The sequence below is a fragment of the Hemibagrus wyckioides genome, linkage group LG14, assembly GCF_019097595.1.
Source record: "Hemibagrus wyckioides isolate EC202008001 linkage group LG14, SWU_Hwy_1.0, whole genome shotgun sequence".
Taxonomy (NCBI): domain Eukaryota; kingdom Metazoa; phylum Chordata; class Actinopteri; order Siluriformes; family Bagridae; genus Hemibagrus; species Hemibagrus wyckioides.
Window position 1 is genome coordinate 1,259,366 of NC_080723.1, and position 22,135 is coordinate 1,281,500.

At 40.0% G+C, this 22,135-nt stretch overlaps 1 protein-coding gene across 1 annotated transcript in view; it reads left to right on the top strand.

Moving 5' to 3' along the window:
- The first annotated feature begins 16,789 nt into the window (after window positions 1-16,789).
- Window positions 16,790-22,135, top strand: part of klf13 (Kruppel like factor 13) — a 30,347-nt gene continuing 25,001 nt past the window's right edge. The window contains exon 1 of the mRNA XM_058408978.1: window positions 16,790-17,631. Coding sequence (XP_058264961.1) covers window positions 17,052-17,631 — 580 coding nt within the window. The 5' untranslated portion in view covers window positions 16,790-17,051. The remainder of the gene's footprint in view (window positions 17,632-22,135) is intronic.

The window sequence follows — 22,135 nt, forward strand, 5'->3', positions numbered from 1 at the left end:
ATGGCACTTAAGTGTCAAAAATCACAGACAGAGGCTTAAGTTTAGAAGAACAAAATTATAGGACTGGAATGTCAGAGCTGATTATTTGTTAAATGCTGAAAAAACACTTATAGGATATAGGATATAAAGATATGATTTATTTGATGGTGATGCCAATGCAGACATTTACATAGATGAAAACAAATGCTGAACAATCTAGAGTTGTTGTTGCACTTGTGATAACGAGTAGGGAGGACCTTCAGCAGCTGTTAATGTGGAGCTTCAGTGAGTTACTTCCACTGAGCAAGCCCCAACAAAGTAGTAAAAACTCAGAAGAAAAAAATATATATGAGGATGACTGAGTGTTTCCTGTGAGGACTGATCAGGGCACAGAGGAAGAAAGAGGTAAAAAGAGAGAGAGAGAGAGAGAGAGAGAGAGAGAGAGAGAGAGACATAAAGGAATGTATTATATCATTGTATTTATGTAAAGACAATTAAACCTGCAATAATATGCAACTATTTGCCAGGGGGTTTGAACCAACAGAACCAAGCAGGTGTTCTCCATGAAATGAAACTCCTCCTGCGGTGGCGTGTATATCTTTATAGCTTCAAAGGTGTCAGGCTCTGCCCCCGTTGCATGCTTTCTGCTGAGATGAGGTGGGGGTAGCTTGGAGCCAGGAGAATTGGAAAGGCATAGAGCAGCAGAGAGGAGGTGCTTGAGGCTCACAAAAGGAGGAGTGGTTCTGGAAACCTACAGATGGCAGAAAAATCATACCACCTGTAGCTGGATTAAAGTTCAACCTAGGGGTAAAGTTGAAGCTCAAGCCTTGTCATATAAGCACTTTAAATATTAAAAAAAAAAATATATATATATATATATATATATATATATAAAACTTAATTTGAATTACTCTAACATGAATGGATTTTGGGATAAGTGTATTATAATCATATACAGGAACACAATGTTATCCAATACTTCTGTTCTAATGATACAGATGATACACTTTTAAATCAGTGTTAATGCAGCGCTATTTTGGACCCACAGTTCTCACAGTTCTCTCTCTCTTTCTCTCTCTCTCTCTCTCTCTCTCTCTGTCCCAGGAATTGCCAATTAGGACTACAGTAAACAGTTCTTAGAAACCACTATTCCTCTAGGAAAAATGCTACACAGTGATTTTTATCTTCTCTCGTACCTGTCCCTGTGTAGAATTTGATTAAAAAATATATAAAACCTAGGTATAATTAGTTATATAATAGAAACTGCAAACTGGTCACATTTTTTGAAGCAGTTTTCACCAGCAGAGGGAATTGAGGGCATGCAGCTCAGCCATCCACAAGCTATAAATCCAACAGCTTACCATGACCCTTCACCCAGCCCTATTCTATTCAGCTGGATGTCACAATTTATCCACAACAAGGAGGGCCTTCTCTCTCTCTCTGGTGTGAAGTGTCTCAAACCCTCTGGGATTTCAGTAAACTGAGTCCTCTTTGGTCTAACCCTATTTCAAGGTTCAGTTGGAGATGATTTGCCTCACAGACTGTGGAGAAGAGGGAACTTCAAGGCCTTTAGTGCTTCTGTCAGCTGTGTAAACTTCCAGTATCAAACTACAATCCACAGTCCCCAGAGCCAGATGGTGGACCTGTGAGGCCTGGATTAAGCACATTATTTCCCCTATACTTTTTGTGTTGTTCCTTTAGAGGCCCTTTGGAAAGGGAGCAGAAGAAACAGCCACTGCAAACAGTGCTTAGTTATCTTTTGCTGTAGACACCACAAGTTTCAGTGTATTGCCTGGATATTTATGTTACCAGTGAACTGCTGAGAGGAACAATGGTCATTTCCATGTCTGCAAGACAGCAGAGACAAAAATAACCCCAGAGCTGAAGTGTTCTGTTGTCGAGCATTGTGACTTTTGCTTCTTACACTGCTTTTAAGTTCCTCTAGATATGAGAAGAACCTGCATTTTGGTCAGCATAGAAAGCTGAGGGATTTTTTTCAATACACAGTATCATTATTCATGCAAAGTTTAGCTGATAGCAACCAAAAGCTATTGAGGATATAAAAGATAATGGAATATGTCATAGAGCTGTAAAGGTGATGGTGGACATACGTATATTTACACAATATTTCCTATTCAAAAAAGGGAAATTTTTTTTTACTGCTAACACCTTTAAAAGTTTGGTCTACATTTTTCACACAAATGTACAAACTTACAAACTCTTATACTTTATATTCACAAACTGTATATATATATATATATTATTCTGCTTAAATAAATAAATGGAATTGAAAGGAAATGTGAATTGTAATCTTAGAAAATCAATATCCATTTCTGTGGCAGTTTAATTACTGACAGACTCAATCAGGATATATCATGATCACAGGCTTTTCCAGAAGGTCACTGTTTGTTTTCTCTTAGCTTAATTACACCAGGAGATATAATATTTACTATAATACTGTATCATGTAATGCAAGTTCCTTTTTTATAATAAAACTCTCTAAAGTTTTATTATAGCCTCAAAAGAAATGCTGTCCAAGATCCTGGAGACAATCTGGAGATCTGGAGTTCAAAGATTATTCATGACATCAGTCAGTAATTTATACCGAGTTATCAGTTACTAATATTAATTCCTAGCTATATTTAGACAATATATACAACGGTTTATTACATGTACTGATCTAGTAGCTAATGAACCAATAAATCATAGCTAAAGCTCATTATGCCAGAAAGTAATATCTAATAAATGTGACTTGTATTAGTCACATTGAATGATACTATCTCTTTAAACGTCTGGGACGTTCTGACAGGGATAGAACTTTTTATCCAGCTTTAAAACATGAATATACTTGAAATGTGAAGCATGTAATTGTGGGTGCACTGTGGAGCTTACAACAAGAAGCAATATGTCTGTGATCATGCAGGCAGGCTATTATCTAGCTTAGAGACGAACAGCACAGGAACATTTGGGTGGAGATTGGGCCAAAGACAATTGCTGTTTATCAGAGGAGCAAGCGCTCTTGAATTATTTGGTTACAGGCCACAGTTAAGATGCAGGGATAAGAGGCGAAGGGAATGAAAATAACAACTAAAAAAGAAAACACACACACACACACACATGCCTCATAGCGTCATCCTCTGAAAATGTTTTTCAGAGACAAAAGCTTTCTGCACAAGATTTCAGAAGAATAAGAGAACTAATGCAACAGACACTTTGTTTGCTCCTGTTTACAAAAGTGACACTCAGCACAAACTCAGTATTTTTGTCAGCACAAACAGTTCTTGTCCCGCGCACAGATTAGTCAAGATGTTTTGAACCTTGAGAAAGCCCCTCTCTGAGACGGTCTATTAGCATCTGCCTAATCTTGCTGATGATAGCTGTCTTGCCCTGTATTTATGGAGCCTTTTTACGTGGCTCTATTAATTGGAAGTGAGCCGGTTGATCTGTGCTACAGATGGTGCTGAGACCCCCAGCTAATCAGGATGAGTTGAGATAATTGGCTGTGGTCTAGGTGAGTGCACAATCTATAGGACTACCTGCTCAAACAGGCTTTGGATCACAGACGAGCAGCTTACTGCAGGCTGTTCTGAACAAAGATGTCATTAGGAAGTTGCTGATCTTGTATGTTGGCTGTGGAAAATAAAGACATCTGTAGCTCTGAAAACTGCCATTTCACTGAACCGAAGAGGTGGGAGGTAATTTAGTACTCGGGGAGCGTTTGTAAAAGTCTTCTGGGCCCGATTGCTGACGCAGACGAAAAATGGCATGTCTTAAAATACTTTTTTGAGATCTGTGGTCTTTAAAAACACAATCTGATGAGTTCACCTGTGGCTGATTTAGTAAAAAGAAATCCAATTAGAGTTTTAATTAAATTCTGTTTATACAATGCTCATCTAAAAGCAATGGCTATGAGGACAGGGGATATGATGAGGTGAAATTCACAGCACAGCTAAAAATAAATAAATAATGTAAATGTCAAAATTTATATTAACAAAAAACCCTTATTGACTTCAAGCCTAGATTGATGATGTAAGCACAACACAGTCGTATAGTTTCTTTCATCTGTTGTAAGTGACATTATTGTATAACATGAAATGGAGAACACATGTTTGTACACAATTTTATAGAATTTGGACAACAATATTTTGGGATTATCTCATGTCAGCGTGACAAATAATCTTAGTAGACTGCTGTAAAAAGACTGTTCAAGACTTCTACACAGATGACGCTCTTTTATATAATTTATTTACTGATTACTGAACACATGCTCATCTTTTTACTAGACCATTTTTTCTCTGTGCCAAAATACCCAGACAATGCTAGAGCATCCACTCCTCTTTTTGACTTTATTTTTAGATTTCTACTGAATGCTGAAAACAGAGTAGAATACTAATTTTGAGAGCTTATTATAGAAAAAGGAAACTGTAGGTTTTTATTATAAAATTAGCTACTGCATTAGCTCTTACATAATGCAAGAATTATGTGGTTAGCTAGTTTACAAGCAATCTTGACTACTGGTTTTTCCAGTATCATAACCCTAACCCTAGACACCCCTCCAAATCAGTGAGTTCAGGTGTTGTTTTTCAGGGGTTGGGCTCGGCCCCTTAGTTCCAGTGAAAGGAACTCTTAATGCTTCAGCTTCATACCAAGACATTTTGGACAATTTCAAGGTCCATAAAGAAGTTTGGTGTGGAGGAACTTGACTGGCCTGCACAGAGTCCTGACCTCAACACCATAGAACACCTTTAGGATGAATTAGAGTGGACGAGTTGGATGAGAAGGCCTGGCTCGCAGTCTCTGCTCTAATTCATGCCAAAGGTGTTCTATGAGGTTGAGATCAGGACTCTGTGAAGTTTCTCCACACCAAACTCACTCATCCATGTCTTTATGGACCTTGCTTTGGTCACTGGTGTGCAGTCATGTTGGAACAGGAAGGGGTCATCCCCAAACTGTTCCCACAAAGCATGAAATTGTCCAGAATGTCTTGGTATGAAGCTGAAGCATTAAGAGTTCCTTTCACTGGAACTAAGGGGCCGAGCCCAACCCCTGAAAAACAACACCTGAACTCAATGATTTGGAGGGGTGTCCCAAAACTTTTGGCAATATAGTGCCTTGTCTTGCTTGCTAGTGCTCAGTTTTATTTGTAAGATTTCATTTTTAGTAAGTTTGACTACTAATGTCAAATAGCTACAGCTGAAGAAGCAACATTAGCTAAAACCTGGCATTATTATCCCAGTCAGGTGGAGTGGTGTGTTGCTGGATTTCTCAGCGCTGCTACATGAGGACATGCCATGTAGCAGCACTAACAGCTCTGTTTATTTGCTTTTTTACTGTTTCTTTTTTACCTCTTTTTAAGAGTGCAAATAGGTCTACTGTCTCGCCATGAACCAAGATCTTCTTTGGATTGAGGAAACCGTAATGATGTTTCTTGATATGTTAAATGCAGAGTGTTATCCAGCACCAAACAGCCCAGCGTAAAAATTTCCCCAGTTGAATCAACTGACTCAAAGGGATAATTAGAGTCAGCTGACTGAACACAGCCAGGCTTGATTGCAGTGCTGCTCAATGTAAACCTCATGTATTTGAGGTTAAGTTGCCAGTTCTAAGACTCAACAAGCCCATTATGCCATGATGAAAGGAAATGAGCTGAAGCTAAAGTGTACTTGGGTCAACAAGCGAGACAATGATCTGAACACAAAAGTGACTCCGTGTCAAAATGGTGAGAAAACGTCCCAATGGAATCTTCTTAAATGAAGAGGTCAAGGAGAGAGGAATAAAATTCCTCAACAGCAGTGACGCAGACTGATTTGCATGCAGGCGTTTTAAAGTGTGTCCTAAAGTGTAAAAGATGTCAGCTTTTCTCACATGTTAATAAAGGAATTAAATCACATGGTAGTTGCAGACTATATCGGAAATAAAAAATAAAAAAAACTGACCAAGCTGTTACAGAAAAATAATCCCCTTGTTCCATAATAATATGCCAATGATTACAATTTATTAATACATTTAACTGTTAAAGTTACATTTAATGATTTGTTATTACCTGTTATAGCACCTATAAACAACCTCTCCCTTGTCAGCCGCGTTTCTTTTTTAAAGTTAATAAGACACAAATGCAGCTTGTCATGTTACTGAGAAACTGGAAAGGTCAAATTCCTCTGTCCTGAAGACTTCTGACACTTGAGACTCCTTCCATAAACTCTCTATGAATGATTATATATTTTCTTACTAAATAACAATGTTTAAATGTTTATCATTAGCATTAGATTATCTAAGCCCTATATGTCTGGCCATGCATCTAAGACTCTGTGAATGAGCTGTTACAATGGACTCATTAAATCAAGCACATGAATATACAATAAATAGCTGATTTGAATGTTTCTGTGGTCAGAGCTGCTGTTAAACTTAGTTAAGACTTTCTGACCGGTCAGTGCTGAGATTGTAACAGGGATATGGTACAAGCAGTTTCAGAAGAAAAGCACTGATTTAATTTGCACAGGCATGTCAAGTATACTTTAAGCTACTGCTTGAACTATTGCTTGACAAACTGATAAGCAGCTTTTAATTAATCAGATTATCAGTCTAGTATCGCTGGTCAAATAAGGTCATGTGCTTAGTGTGTAATTATTTTCCTAGATGCTAAGAAACCAGATCTGAAAGTAGTCATGAGCCAGTCATGAGCCATAAACCCGGGAGTGTACGCTGTACCTTTTATAACTTTAATACACCATATCCACCCAGATTGTTCTTAGGAAACAACCATAAATGTGCATCTCTTTTATATATATATATATATATATATATAATAGAGATATAATATATATATATATATATATATATATATATATATATATATATATATATATATATATATATATATAAAAGAGATGCACATTTTTATATATATATGTATATTTATATATATATATATACATATATTTGTAGGCATTTACTGATTTATGTGTGAGCAGTATAACCTTGATAAGAGCTTGACATTCAGTGTGAATGTGTAGAGTAGGAAGAAAACAAAAACACATATCAGTATTATGTTGATGGTACAGTATGTACCCGTTCAAAGATAATAACAATAAAAAACAAAGAAATAAAAAGTGAGACTCCCGCACTTCATGACTCAAAGGATTAGCACACGCAGTTGTCATTCCAGTTCTGCCGTGTGCCTCTGTCTGGTTCAGAGACAGAGTGCTCGCCTTCCATAGGGGTTGATGTCTCACTCATAATTGTCAGTGGGCGTGTTCGGAGTTGCTCTATAATTTGCATGGTGCCTATCGTCTGGGTGAGGCTGAGCTGAGCCGTGGAGCACTGGTGTGGGTCACTAAGGCCTGTAATTGCTGGTTTAATAAACTATGTGAGATAAGTGAGAGGTATACACATACACAGATATACCCGATGAGATATTCTTCTTCTTAAACCATTAAAAACACCAGACCAGGTGCTTAGCTTTTCACTAGATGGCACAACACGATTCTTGTGCAATTCTGTAATACAACTCTAGTATTACATATAAGGTCACTGCGATGTGACATTGAACTTTAAGAGGAAGTGGTTAGACGTGCGTCAACACCTACTCTTTGTTCCCTCTTACTGAAAATCAAGTGGTGTACAGATGTACTTGCATGGAAAATACACTTCCACAGTGTGATAAGTCTGGGTATTAATCAAACAAGCATAATTTGCATTGACATGCTTGGTCTGGATTTGATGCAGCCAGCTCAAGCCAAGTTTCAAATACAAACCCCCCAGTCTGCAAAACACTGAGGCTAGCAACTGAGAGAATTACCTCCCTCTGTCTGTCTATCGCACTCACTCCCTTCCCTTTCCACTATCCTCCCCTTTTCCCAAGGGCTGGGCCAAGCTCCCAGTGCAACTCAGCTTTAGGCTCTACTATGAAGCCTGCAACTGGGGGAAGGGATCACCATCATCAGTTATGCTGCTTTGTTGAGCCAAAAAACTGTTTAAATTATTAAAACCAAGCTTAGTATCTGATGTTAAATCAACTGTTTTGCTGTTAACATTCAAATGTTTTTTTAATGTATTGGATATTAAATCAAGCGTTCGCTAATTGAGTAATATCCTATCCTCAGGGCACATTTTCTCACAGGCTAATTGTGAAATAGAGGGTGTGATGTGTTGATGCCACTGCTTCTGTTAGTTAAAATGCTTCAGTGGTTTTGAAATGAACAGCCTTGTAGTAATCTCACAAGTCTTGGCCAGAAAACAGTGTTGATTTTGATTTAAGACACTTGACATAGATCATTGCAGAAATCTTCCATTCTGCTACTCTGACATGGCTGTAAAGCAATTGTGCTGAAATGCAGCTACCCTTTGACCCCTTTCTGCTCCAGTCCAGTGCAGCCAACTCAGAGACGACAGGATTACGTCGTTTATGTATACATGCAAGGGCTTGGAGATACAGCCAACTGCTGACTAAGGCAAGCTGGTTTATCTTTAAAAGGCACCAGCAGTTTAACTCACTTTTGGATGAACTCCAGTGTCGAATGTCTGTAGTCATCATTCACAAAGCAGTTTTTAAGCCATGACTGGTGGACATTTTGACCACCAAGTGGTGAACCGGTTAATAAGCTGAAATAATAAAATATTACATCATAATAATGGAACACCACTTATATCCCAGCTCCTCACACGCATGATCAGAACTTTAACATTAACACTAATTGGAAATATTTTCCCAAGACAGCTTTATTTTGTTTAGGAGTTGTTATATAACACACACACACACAATTTAAGAACTTCATAATTTAGGCTAGTTGCTCATGCACAGTGTGTTTGTGTCTGAAGATTGGGCGTAGGGCTTTGAGCTGTGAGAGGTGCATTTTGGTGCACGCTGTTGTTGCTGACTTTGTGTTTCATAACTGTGTATGTGGCTGCGGGAGCGCGCGCGTGCTGAGTCCCATCGCGTGTCTAGCGCGGCACTCAGAGCACAATCCTGTGACGCAGGGGGAGCTATTAATATCACAGGAACGGGATGTTCTCAGCAGCGCCGGGTTCACCAGAGGACAAGCGCTGAACGACGGTCGGGGACTGTTGCGCACTGGGTTTTTTTGCAGGACTGTGGATAAAATGACGTCTGTATATCGTGTTTTGGTGTGTCCGGTCGCGCGTGGTGCGAGTCGCGGGACAGACACAGCGAGGCCAGTCGGAGAGCAGAGGCAAGCGGAAGACGCAGTGGCCGCGTTAACACAGTGGAAGCCTACAAGCCACGCCCACTCGTTTGAACCCGCTGACTTGTTGCTCTCCGATCAAAACAAGCACTCGAGAACGCGCGCGCGCACGTGTACATGTGTGTGTGTCTGTGTGTTTGCACGAGGACTTGCTTTACCGCGGAACACTTTTTTTTTCAAGTACTTAACCGAGTTATTGCAAGCATGTAAGGGCACGGGAAAGGTCACTGACTTACACACTGATACACACACCCAAATACACACCTGTAGAAAATTGTCTGCACCCTTAACGAGTTCATTTAAAATAAACATTCCACACAATGCTTCAGAAATCCCACTACAAGCTTCTGGGGTTGTGGAAATTGGAGCAAATTACCCACAAAGAATACCTAAATGTTGTCATGTTTAAAAAGGGGGGCGGGGTGGGGGTGACAAAGAGGGGTTACATGTAAAGTGCATGTAAAAAAGAGGGAGGGCAAATGCAAAGGGGGAGGGCTTTCAACACTTAAGAGACAGATGTCTGTTTCCACGAGTCATGTAATGAATAATTAAAATATTTTTTAAAAAATGTTAATAAATGCCATTAAAAACAACTAGGGCCACACAAGAAAGGGAGATGTGACTGTTTAAATAATCCACTGAGAAGGGAATTTTTTTATTAAGGCTTGAATGCATGATCAAATCTCTTTATCCATATTAAGTAACTGCTTTATCCTAATCAGAGCAATAGTGGATCCAGTATCAGTTTTCCAGGAATGCTGAGCATGAGGCAGGTATACACCCAGGATGTGACCCAGTCCCACATTCATTCACACCTGAGACCTGTTTGGTAGCTGGAAGGAAAACCAGAGAAACCAGAGGAAACAAACTTAGGCATGTAGTGACCACATGCTGAATAACTCACACAGATAGCAGCCTGAGATTAAGATCAAACTAGAGACCCCAAAGCTGTGAGGTAGCAATGCTGCCCACAATATCCCTGTGCTGCCCATATCATTTTACATTTAAAAAAATATATATATAATATGTATTTTTTCAAGTATAGAAGCCATCAATAATCCATAAAAGTATTCCATAAAGTAAACATTTTATATATTGATGTTTGTTCAGTTGGCCGTTATTCTGGAGTTTACTTTATAGTTTAATACTACACAAGCAAATACACTGATCAGGTATAACATTATGACCACCTGCCTAATATTGTGTCGGTCCCCCTTTTGCTGCCAAAACAGCCCTGACCCGTGTATTCTGACCCCTTTCTATCAGAACCAGCATTAACTTCTTCAGCAATTTGAACAACAGTAGCTCGTCTGTTGGATCGGATCACCACTGTTCCTTCCTTGTACTACTTTTGATAGATACTGACCACTGCAGACCGGGAACACCCCACAAGAGCTGCAGTTTTGGAGATGCTCTGATCCAGTGGTCTAGCCATCATAATTTGGCCCTTTTGGTCAAACTCACTCAAATCCTTACGCTTGTCCATTTTTCCTGCTTCTAACATCAACTTTGAGGACAAAATGTTGACTTGCTGCCTAATATATCCCACCCACTAACAGGTGCCATGATGAGGAGATACTCAGTCTTATTCACTTCACCAGTCACTGGTCATAATGTTATGGCTAATCCGTGTAAGTGTGAAGGTAATATAAATAAATGTGTAGTCTGTGTTTATGTTTATGACACATTCTTTTAGAAATCCATTACAAGAACATGCATGTCTTATAAAATATACATAATATGGTATAGGTTCTGCCAGCTCCTAACCCTTACTGAGCCCAGCTGTGTCGAATTAGAAGGAAACACGAATGATGTATTTATTTGTTTATGAACAAATTTACAAGATTTACCAGAATCACCAGAATCCCAGAGCTGCATGTCATCACTGTGTTTTCGGTACATAAATTAAACATCCAAAATCTTTCTTATTATTTCTAAAATTAAAAGAAGAAATTGTCATTTTAACATAATGGTGCTGAGAGAACATTTCCCCCACATTTCCCCCCAGTTAGACATCTTTAAAGCCATGTAAACACACTGTTAAAAAAACACCAGAAGTGTTATAACCACATGTTGCAGAGATACACTGCAGTACAGTTAGGAATACTGAGGTTCTAATCATGTAGAGCTCATTGCATGTAGAGATTTTTTTCTGTTTTTCACACGCACCAGTTAACAATCAGTGCTAATCCTAATCCTAATTAGTGTTACAAAAGAATATAGAAGTAATAGAAATGATAATTGAATGGTTTTCCCATACATGGTCCTGCATACAGTGCTCATACTGACCTCCTGACCAGAAGTGCCATAAAACTCCCAAGACTCTGAAATGTGTTAGCAGCTGCGATACTCGTTTCAGTTTTGTTCAGGCTTGTTAGTGAATGAAGATATTTTAAAGCAGACACAAGACATAACCATTAACCATTTTTAACATTTTATTTGATTTAAATAAATATATGTATTTATATAGGAAAAGTTTATAGTTTGTATATACAGGTATACATATCATGTAAAAATAATTTGAAAACCTGAATTATAATGTTTGAGATTTTTTTTTTTGTTTTTATTGTGTATTAATTTTATAGGTACACATAACTAAACATAATTAAATCTTCATCCCTTAACAGGTCTTTGGTAGCACTCCTGAGGAATCCTTTAAGGTTCTATACACTGATCAGGCATAGCATTACGACCACCTGCCTAATATTGTGTTGGTCATCCTTTTGCTGCCAAAACAGCCCTGACCCTTGACTGCCCATGACCCTGTCACCGGTACACCACTGTTCCTTCCTTGGACCACTTCTGATAGATACTGACCACTGCAGACCGGGAACACCCCACAAGAGTTGCAGTTTTGGAGATGCTCTGATCCAGTGGTCTAGCCATCACAATTCGTCCCTTGGTCAAACTCACTCAAATCCTTACACTTGTCCATTTCTCCTGCTTCTAACACATCAACTTTGAGGACAAAATGTTGACTTGCTGCCTAATATATCCCACCCACTAACAGGTGCCATGATGAGGAGATCATCAGTCTTATTCACTTCACCTCTCAGTGCTCACAATGTTATGGATGATCGTTGATATAACCTTTCTGGAAAGCTAAGAACTCATAACTATCCAAAGAACCCTTGTAGAATCTTTGAAAAAAATTTTTTCCTACAAATTTGAACCTGTTTTTCAAATGCATCCAGAAAAGAGTGTGTCATTGTAATGATGATCTAAAATGACAAAAAAAACTCACTTATGATTTGCTTTTCATCTGCTCCTACTGACCCATGTCCACTGCAGAGTAGTAAGTTATATAATATGATGATTTGTATCCCAAATGTTTAGTATTTTTAATTAAAGAGTTTATGTAAATATGGAGTCTATGGAGATGACTTCTAGGTAAAGTAAATGTTGTTAACCTTAACCGATACGAGTACGTTGTTGCCACATGCCCAGAGGTCAGACTAGGTTAATGCTTTAGTTTGAATAAACAGAGCAAAGAAGGCTTTTATCTACTGTCTCATTGGATGTGTAAATACAGCTTATAGGGGTAGAATGGTATAGCGTGAGTGGAGAAGAGATGAAATACAGGTGTCTCATTGCAACCCAACAAGACCCAGCATGACCCATCTGTGGACCCAGCATGACCTGTGGATTATTAACGACCACAACTGACACACAAATAGAAAATATTACTATATAATGCTTTTGTTTTTGTGATAGTATGGTAAATGTTCATCTCAATCATTTTAATTCAGTCATTAACTAAAAAGGTCACAGTGATATTAGAATGGTTTTATGGTGTGGATCTACTTGATTTCTCTTCGTACCACTGAGTAACACACTCTCAACTTGTTTGTCATTTACTATGACACACTCTAATGTGTCTTTATTTGACTTACAGACGTTACCTTGGGTAGAGGGGTGTTAAAACCCTGACTAACTGGAGAGTTCAGCCCCCACTTAAAAACATAACAACATTGGAACAAAAATGCTTTTCCTTGTCTCTATTTAGTTGCTTATATTTCAAAGAACCTTTCATTGTCTTTAGCTCCAGACTAGTTGGTTTAACGCTTTTTTTATTTCTGTCTGTTAGATTTCCTGTTGTGAACACAGAGTATAAAATTGAATGAGGGTTGTATGACATGCTGGTCTTCGCTAAAAAACTCTTCTTTTCTTCCCACTCATCACTTTAAAAGTAATAACCTTTGCATTCACCACAGGTTACCTGTGTAGATTTTCCCTTAACTTTGTTAGTCATGCCTGAACACTATTGCTTGTGGACCTATTTGTATATTCGTTGCTTCAGCATTTTCCTCTTCCAGAAGTGGCCTTCATTTGTGAACAACAAAGAGCTTCATGCGTGGCAACAGGTTGGAAGAGCAGGTACGTTACTGTACTGCCATCTCAAATGCTGGGACACGTAAGATATGTCAAATCTGAATCCTGCGTGAGAAAACATCAGCGAGTATAATGATTGACCAGTAACAGGGGAGTTGCTTATAAGAGGCCCTCTTAACACCAGTAACAAACTCGTGTGAAGACGGTTGTGCTCATGAAGACAAATACACCCTGGGGGAGGGGCTGAGGGAGTGAAAGTACTAGCAATACTGTGTGTGCGTGTGTGCTATGTGGGCACTCCTTTTTCTGTTTAAATGTCGTACAAAGCCTTTCACACGAAAAGCTATCTCTTCCTCTGTCTACTGCTCTGAAAGCAGCCTCGCCGTTTCTTGCACAATAGCTACGACTTAAACACAGCCAAGAGAGTGTGATCGCAGATCAGTACAGAATACCGACATTTCTGAGCAGGAAGAGAGTATTTGCGCCCATGATGGGAAACGAGACATTTCCCAACAATGACAGAACAAAGCTAAACCACAAGACGTAAACAACCACTGGGTCTCATGTATGTCAAGAGCTGTGCATTGACATTTAAACGCTGCATGCCTCTACTCAACACGAGGTAAACAAGACCTCCATTAACTGAGAAGACTAAACTCAAAAAGCTTATTTAAAAAGACTATGTTTGTAGTCAGAGTTGGGACATATCGTCTGCAGAACGATGACCGCTCTGGTTAGAGTAACACTGCTTTCTAAGCTCATCAGATCATCAGAGCGCCCTGACATGTTCTAGGGAAGAGTGCAGTCTCCGAGTGATTACGATAAACACCTGAAGTGCTGTTTATTCCAAGTGATTTCCCTGTAACAAACTGGAAGGAAATATTGCGCACAACCCCCATAAACCTTTACTGTTTGTGCTCTTGAGTTCGTTCAGCTTCACGCCGTGTTTCTGTGCCATGTCTAGAAGATTATTCTGCTATTTTTTTGCCCCTCACACCATAGCAAATGGGGTGCATCCTTGTTGTTGACAGGAGATTGCCCCATATTACACACAGCTAAGGCACAAGGTGCACATGTTCTAGGTCAGCATGGCCTGAAATGAACAGATTAACCCAGTGGTGCACGTGCTCAGACCTCACAGACCTCGTATAAAATAGATATTTATTTGACGAACCTAACAGCAGATAAAACAAGGTATAGAGTACGTGAAAAGAATTTAAGCTGAGGGAAAACTACTTTCTAAAACTCTATGAATCAGAACCGACTATTAAAATAGCAAAATCCTTTCACTGCAGGGGGCATGTAGTGGGAGAAATCACACCCACCATCTAAATTTTTGGTATTGTGTGCGCTCAGCTCATCAGTAAAAGGCCACATAGTGGGTTGTGTGTGGGTGAAGTGAGAGGTATTCAGAATTTCTTCTTACTGTACTTCTTGTACAGTGTTTGGGATTTTTTAATCTCTATATATCATTGTAATAATGCTTAATAATATTTGCACTGTAGTACAGGTACACTTTGAGTCATTTCCACACTACTTCACTCACACGCATGGAAAAGTACTCATAAGTGCTGTAGAGAAAACAACACATTTATAATGCAGGAAAACATAGCTAGAAATATTTCTCTAAAACACAGACATGCAGTAAGCGGTAACATGACATTGTCTGTTTAACTCATTTCTGCTGCTTATCTGAGTGCTGAAGACAGACAGATAAGCATTTCCCCCCCTTTCATTCGCAGGCAGCCATCTTGTGAAAGAGGAACTGCCCCCTTGTTGTTCTGCTGTCATGGAGTGCGCCTCTGAAGAACCACATGAAATGCAAGAACACCCAGTCCTTGTGGTGAAAGAATATGTAAAGTAATACAGACAGATGGCCCTCTGAATTCAGGAACTTTCCAGAGGCTTTTGTGAACAGAAGTGAGCGAGCGAGTACACACTTTCCCACAGGAGAGATGCACAGCACTTGTGTTCGAGTGTGTGCACGGCTGCATCCTCGCTTTTCTCGTCTCATGTTTCCCCTGAAATCACCTTTGATTTAAAAAACAGAAAATGTTCTGGAATTTTCTACTTTTTTACTTTGAATAATTATAAGCGGAACAACGAAGGTTGTTTTATTTATTGATTTATTTATTAATAAAGGTGGTCTTTAACGAGCGTGGCATCTATTTAATTGTTCAAACTTAGGAAGCTAATTCAGCTTATTAAAACAGGCTAATTATTTTGTGTCCCTTTTAACTCGGATGGATGCGGAGGGCCTGTCGATGTGCTGTGGCTCTGCATGCACTTTTATGACATACAGCTCTTTATCTTCATCAGATTATTTAAACAACGCCTGATTTTCCTTTTAAACACTGCTTCCTTATGACTGCAAGCTGACATTTTGTCATGCGAGACACACTGGAGCCTAGAGAACCCAAACACTTCATAATCACATTTCTGCCTAATTTATTACCACCTAATGTTTCCATTAGTACATAACTAAGACGTTAAAATCACTGGTGGTACTTGGCCAAGCTCTGTACTTGTTTAACCTGACCTGTTGGTCATTTTGGGGTCTTGTTAATATTTTGTTATAGTATTTTGTTAGAGTAGTCTCATATAACAACAATAACTACAACAGCAACCACAAGAAAATGTATAATAATAATATTATTATTATTATTATTATTATTATTATTAATAAAAATAATCCTGCTTCTTTAATTAAGAACAATAACATGACAACAGCTACAACACCATTATAATGTATAGTAAACAAATATGTATTTTTGTGATTTGGCACGAGCGATTTTAATCAAGTTTGTTTAATATCAAACACATTTCACAATTTGTACAAGGTCATTGCACAATATAGCTAAAAACTGCATCAAGATCCTCCCACTATTGTATCAAATATATCACATAAAATGTTATTTATATCGCGCGCATGTTATTATGGGGCGCATCCGGTCAGTAAAATGTAAGCATCGGATAAAATATTGACCAGTACATTATTGTGTACTACAGCTTGGTAAAAGCGGACACTAGACCAGGATATATTATAATAAACTCATATGGTACAGAATACAGTACCAGATCATGAATGTTAAATAAATAAACAAACAAACAAACAAATAAATATTACACCACCTTTGGTAGGATACTAGATAGGAACACTATTTAGTCCGGTTTTGGATGGGTCCGAGTTCACTTGGTGAAGTTTGAGCCGGTGCACTTTGGGACACTGGTGCGAGCCAATGAGCTCGCGCGCGCTGTGACGACACTCCGGGCCGCCACGCCCCCAGCGTGGATACCGACAGCTCGAGTCAGCGCCGAGCACAATACTGTCACTTTACGTGGGTTATGGACTTTTCGGCCACGATGGGGAGTTTTCATATTCATGCAACACAAGTTTATCGGTGTGTCTGTGCCTGAAGCATAGCTCTAAAGTGAGCAGGGAGTCTGTGCGGCGCGTGAACGGCTCGTATCTCCGCGTGCTTTAATTCAGGATGTCAGGGTTCTTGAAAAGCCGGTAACGATACAAAGTGAGTTTGCTGAATGTCCAGCATCACACACAAGGGATCTGCGACGGAGTCGAGCGATTTAGACAAGTGTCATTTCGCTTCTGAATGCTCTAAAGAAACATTTTTATTTTGCGTCTTTAACAAAATGGAACATTTAGCAGCAGAGTGCCTTGTGTCTATGTCCAGCCGCGCAATTGTTCACGGTCCTAAAGGGAACAGGGAGATCCGACCCGAAACTGCGGCTGCACCGAGGAGCGGAGAGGAGACCAAGGAAGCGCTGGTGAAGGACAACTCTTCTCTTTTTGTCGTGGCCCGAATTCTGGCGGATTTCAATCAGCAGAGCCCTACTAATTTCGCCGAGCAGGCAAAAACAAAAGAAGAGAGCGTGCCACCACCACCAGCACCACCAACAACAACCCCAGCGCGAGAGGATGGAAACTCTGCCACACCTACCACCGTCCCTGCCGACTCTGCCCTTAAACAAAGAGGCAAGCGACTGAGGGCTCGCGCTGAGCAGGAATCCCCGCAGAAAAAGCACAAATGCCACTATTCTGGCTGCGAAAAAGTTTATGGCAAATCGTCACATCTCAAAGCTCACCTAAGGACACATACAGGTCAGTTTCCATTGCAGCGAGTGCTTTGTCATTTTGCAGCTCAGATACAGACACAGAACCACAGCTACAGAACCCGGTTGGGATTTAAAACAAAAAAAAATCTCCGAGTTGCACGAGGATTTATGCAATGTACTTCTTTCTACCTCGCTGTAAATAAGACACGACGCTCAGAACCTCGTTTTTGGCGTAGTTACAATGACGAAGGCGACTAATTTCTCTCACAATCCGCTAACGTTAACGGCATTCTTAAACAAAAGTAGGTTAATATGCTATTTAACCGTGAGGCGCGGTGTCGTGTAGAACGTCACGCCCACAGCCCCTGTAGTCTATACAGCAACAGTTTCCCAGCGATCTTTTAACGGCACCGCATCCGGTGCAGTCCTGTACAGATGAGCTCACTTCTGAAAGAAACGCTTATTAGCACTCGGTGTGTAGGAGGAGGTATTCAGGGGACAGCGTGTCCCGAACAAGTGCTGGAAGTCAATGCGGAATGAGCGCGCGCTGTTACCGAGTGTCCTTTACCATAGGAGAGACCGTAAACAAACCTCGCGCAGACGCGCGCGCACACACTCACATACACAAACGCGCCCGTGAACCACTTTTCAGGAAAATAATAAAAGTTGTCCAAACTGGCAACACTAGAAGGTCACCAAGCAGCTAGCTAACAGCCGGAGCAATGCGCGCGACGCGCCCCGCAGTGCCACGGTCATCCCGACCCTTTTTTTGATACTGCTGATAATCCAAAGCATGCAAAGATTGTAATAAATGCGCAGGAAAAAAAGAATAAAGAAAGAAAAAAAAGAGGGGGTGGGGGTCGCCTGGAGTTGTGTAGATGTGGGTGCTTCTGAAGCCCTTTGTTGTGAAGTGCCACACCCCCGCGCGCTCCACTGCCAGCTGATCTGGCCAGCAACAGACTCAGCTAGACGAGCTCCGAGAGAGAGAGAGGAACACAAGCACAGCACCACCCTTCAGCTGCACGGCTACAGAGAAATGTTCTAAACACAAGAAAGTTGTCTATGTCTAATCAGTCTATTTTTCTGTTGTCTAGCTGCTCTATTTGATCATTAATGTCCAAACAGTTTTTGTTTAATACAACAAAGACAGCCAAGCCCCTCCCCCTAAAGAAAAAAAAAGTCTTGCACTACAGTATAGCATTAAGCACATCTGGAATCATAAAACTAGAGATCACCAACCAAGGCTTTTCCTTGACGTGGCTGGCATGGTACACACCCATTTAGAAGATCACGGCCACGACACGCCCTTTTCATATGCGACAGTGAGTGCAGACAGGATGCACCATGTGAGCAGCAGCGGAGACGATGTGTTCATGAAGCTTTCAGTGACCGGCTTAAAGCAGGCCTGAGATAAAGCAGCCATAAAGCAAGTCCAATAGTTTATCACTCATTTGTGTTGGATTATTAATGTCAGATTAATTAATTAACACTATATACCTTCTAACTCTCAGGCATTTCCTCTTGTGTCCCTTTGTTTTTACCTTCACACCTCCTTGATGTTTGGTGTATTGCTAGACACACGTCCACACTGTATATGCTTTTTGTTTTGTTTTGTTTTATGGCATTGTGTCAGATCACAGTTACGCAGTCAAGAATTCCCACAAAGTGACTGATGTAATGCACCACATGGGATCACCACCATCTGTGGAATGTAGCCTATCATATATATATATATGTGGCTCCTAATTTTTCTTGGCCCTTCAGGCTTGTGATTGGGCGGTGATCTGGCTGAATAATGAGTATTCCGTCTCATTTGTTTTGGTAATCAGGGAATGTGGGTCACTTGAGTTCATCAGCCCAGGCTCTGCCAAACTGCTATGTGCGCCCAGTCTTTTCCAAAGCACTCAGCAGATTTTCCCTCAGTCCCAACCAATAGATCAAAGAGGAAATGGATCTCTCTCTCTCCCAGCACTGTCTAAAAGAAGGGGGAACACTGTGTTATAAAAACAAACCGGTCAGCCAAGTGGGCTGGAGTCCTTATTTGACTTTAGCAACACCCTGAACTCTGTGCCGACTCTGGTTTGAACTCCATGTTGGAACATTTGTCCTCCTGAATCAGAATCTGGGCACAGACCTCTGTTTCTCCTAGAATAAAAAAAAAAACATACTTGGAGCTAAGGATTTTTTAGATGACTCAACATAGCATCGCTGATGTTTTTGATATGAGGTCATATAGGAATGCTGAACAGTTTTCCCCCTACAGTATTAGTTTTGGCTTGCAACTTTGCATATATGTGCACTGTACGCTGAGGAAGGGCCGGGAAGTCATCGTCACGTGTGCTAGCTTGCTGTGAGAAAAGGAGGTTTATGATGGCGCTTGAGCAGATGTAGTATTGTGATCAAATACTGGCTTAAATGATGTGACAGAGGGCTTGAATCACTGCTTTGAAGGAGACTGCAGTACTGTAGGCATTGAAATGCAAATCTAGCGAGAGAAAAAAAAGGGAAAGGAAATGTTTGTTGTTTTTTTGATGGCTCTTAGACAATATTAATGTGTTTCATCACTGATTATTCTAACATCCAACTAAAACACGCTTCAGAAGCATAACTAGTGACTACATCTCTGCAAGCACCATTCACACATCGCTTTCCACGTATCTAGACCATATGCAAATCCAGCCTGTTGACCGTTTTAGCTTTCGGGTGTTTGCAATGCTGTTCCATATAATTGACCCGTGCGTCTGAAGTTCACTTGGCCATTCCTTGTAATCCTGTGGTGACCTGTGGTTACAAAATGTTCCTGATTGAGATAAGGTTAGTGGAATGACCTTGAGGTGGTTTCCTAAGAAATCTGTTGCAGCTTAGCTTGACTGTACAACCAGACTCTTGGATATAGAAGTGAAAAGTGAACTGACCTGCTATGGGATTGTCTGATCGTTGTCTTTGTTCCCCAGGTTTTATAGCAGACGTCTGTATATTAGTTTGAGAATCATCGATCATGAGAATCGAGTGGATGAGATTTGATGCAGAGAAGTCAGATGTTTTACATTGGAGAAACAAAATATGGTCAACTGTACGCCAACCTGAAAAGCTGGGGGAAAAAACAATACATTGAAATCTTTGGACCTTTCACCTTAATTCCTACATAAGCCAACAAAGATAGCTCTGATTACAAAACTTCTGCAGATTGCAAAAAAACATGTAGGAGAAAATCTAAAAAGATTCTTAGAACATGAGGTTGTGCTGTGCAAGGCTCATAAATCATAATCACCCACACAGATGGATGACTAGCACTAGATGTGTTGTCTTATCTGTGACGTAATATGCTTGCAGGTTGCAATTTAGAGAATTGTCATTTCTGTAAAACACTGAAGGGAAAAAAAAACACGCAGTAGTGCTTTGGTGCACTATGAAGTAAAATGGGTGGGGATCCATATGAGACAAACACTCATGTGCATTTGAAATATAGAGAAAGCTGGGACTCTTATACTTGTGGGCAATTTGGCACACCCATACTATGCTTATAGTGCATTTGAGGTCCTTGAGGTCTTTACAACAATATTTTTTAACAAAATGCCTGCAAAGCCACATCCCAGCCTTTTGTCTCTATGTTTTAAAATATTAAATGTGGCTTAGTTTAAACTGGGCCATATGTTAAAGACTAAAATGTCTTCAGCTGGATATATTGGTTTTGGTAATAGCTGAGATTGATGTTTGATAGTCTGCCATTTCATTTGCTTTACCCTCCAGTTGAACTGGAACTTTTATATAATTTACACCAGACTTGGACTTGATATTCTCATTGATAATTCTTTACTACAAAAATTCACCCTCTGGAAGTTTAAGTGCACAAATGTGTTCGATTAGCAATGCTTGTGATTGGTAAGGGTATTTTGGGATAATCTCTATCAATATAATCCAGTCTGCTTTCTGTATATCTCCAGAAATAATGTGATCTGGCTCATATAGGTTGAGCTAGCATTTATGGCAGTGTCTAAAAGACTGAAGCAGGGGGTTTAACTGAATCACACTGAGGTTGTTGGCTGCTGTTTTTGCACTCACTTTTTTTTCCTTTTCTCTGCACTGAATTACAGAATGTAGGTCAAAGGTGTGTTAAGACATGACGTTTTCGAGGGTACATGCTGAATACAAATGGTTTGCCATACTGCGTGGGTTTGCAAGGCTTCAGCAGGTTGAGGGTCTAAGGTTACTAGACAGATTTGTTTGACAAGTCGCATAGGTGGGGTGTGGGTTCCTCTTCCTCTGAACCATTTGGCCTTAGCTATGGAAAATAAACCAAAAAGCAATAAATTGACGAGAGATTAGCTAAAGCAGCTTTTTTTTTGTTGGGGACAACAATGCACAAACGCAAAAGGGCATGGTGTTCAGTTTGGTGACCCTGAACATGTATCTCATGGAGGTTGCCATGCTTGTGTGTTCAAAACCCAGCTGCAATGTCTGTAGATTAAATAAAATGCTTCTGTTACCATGCTGAAATTGAATAACATGAATAACTTGTCATGTCATGTCAAGAAATATGGGGTTAGTGT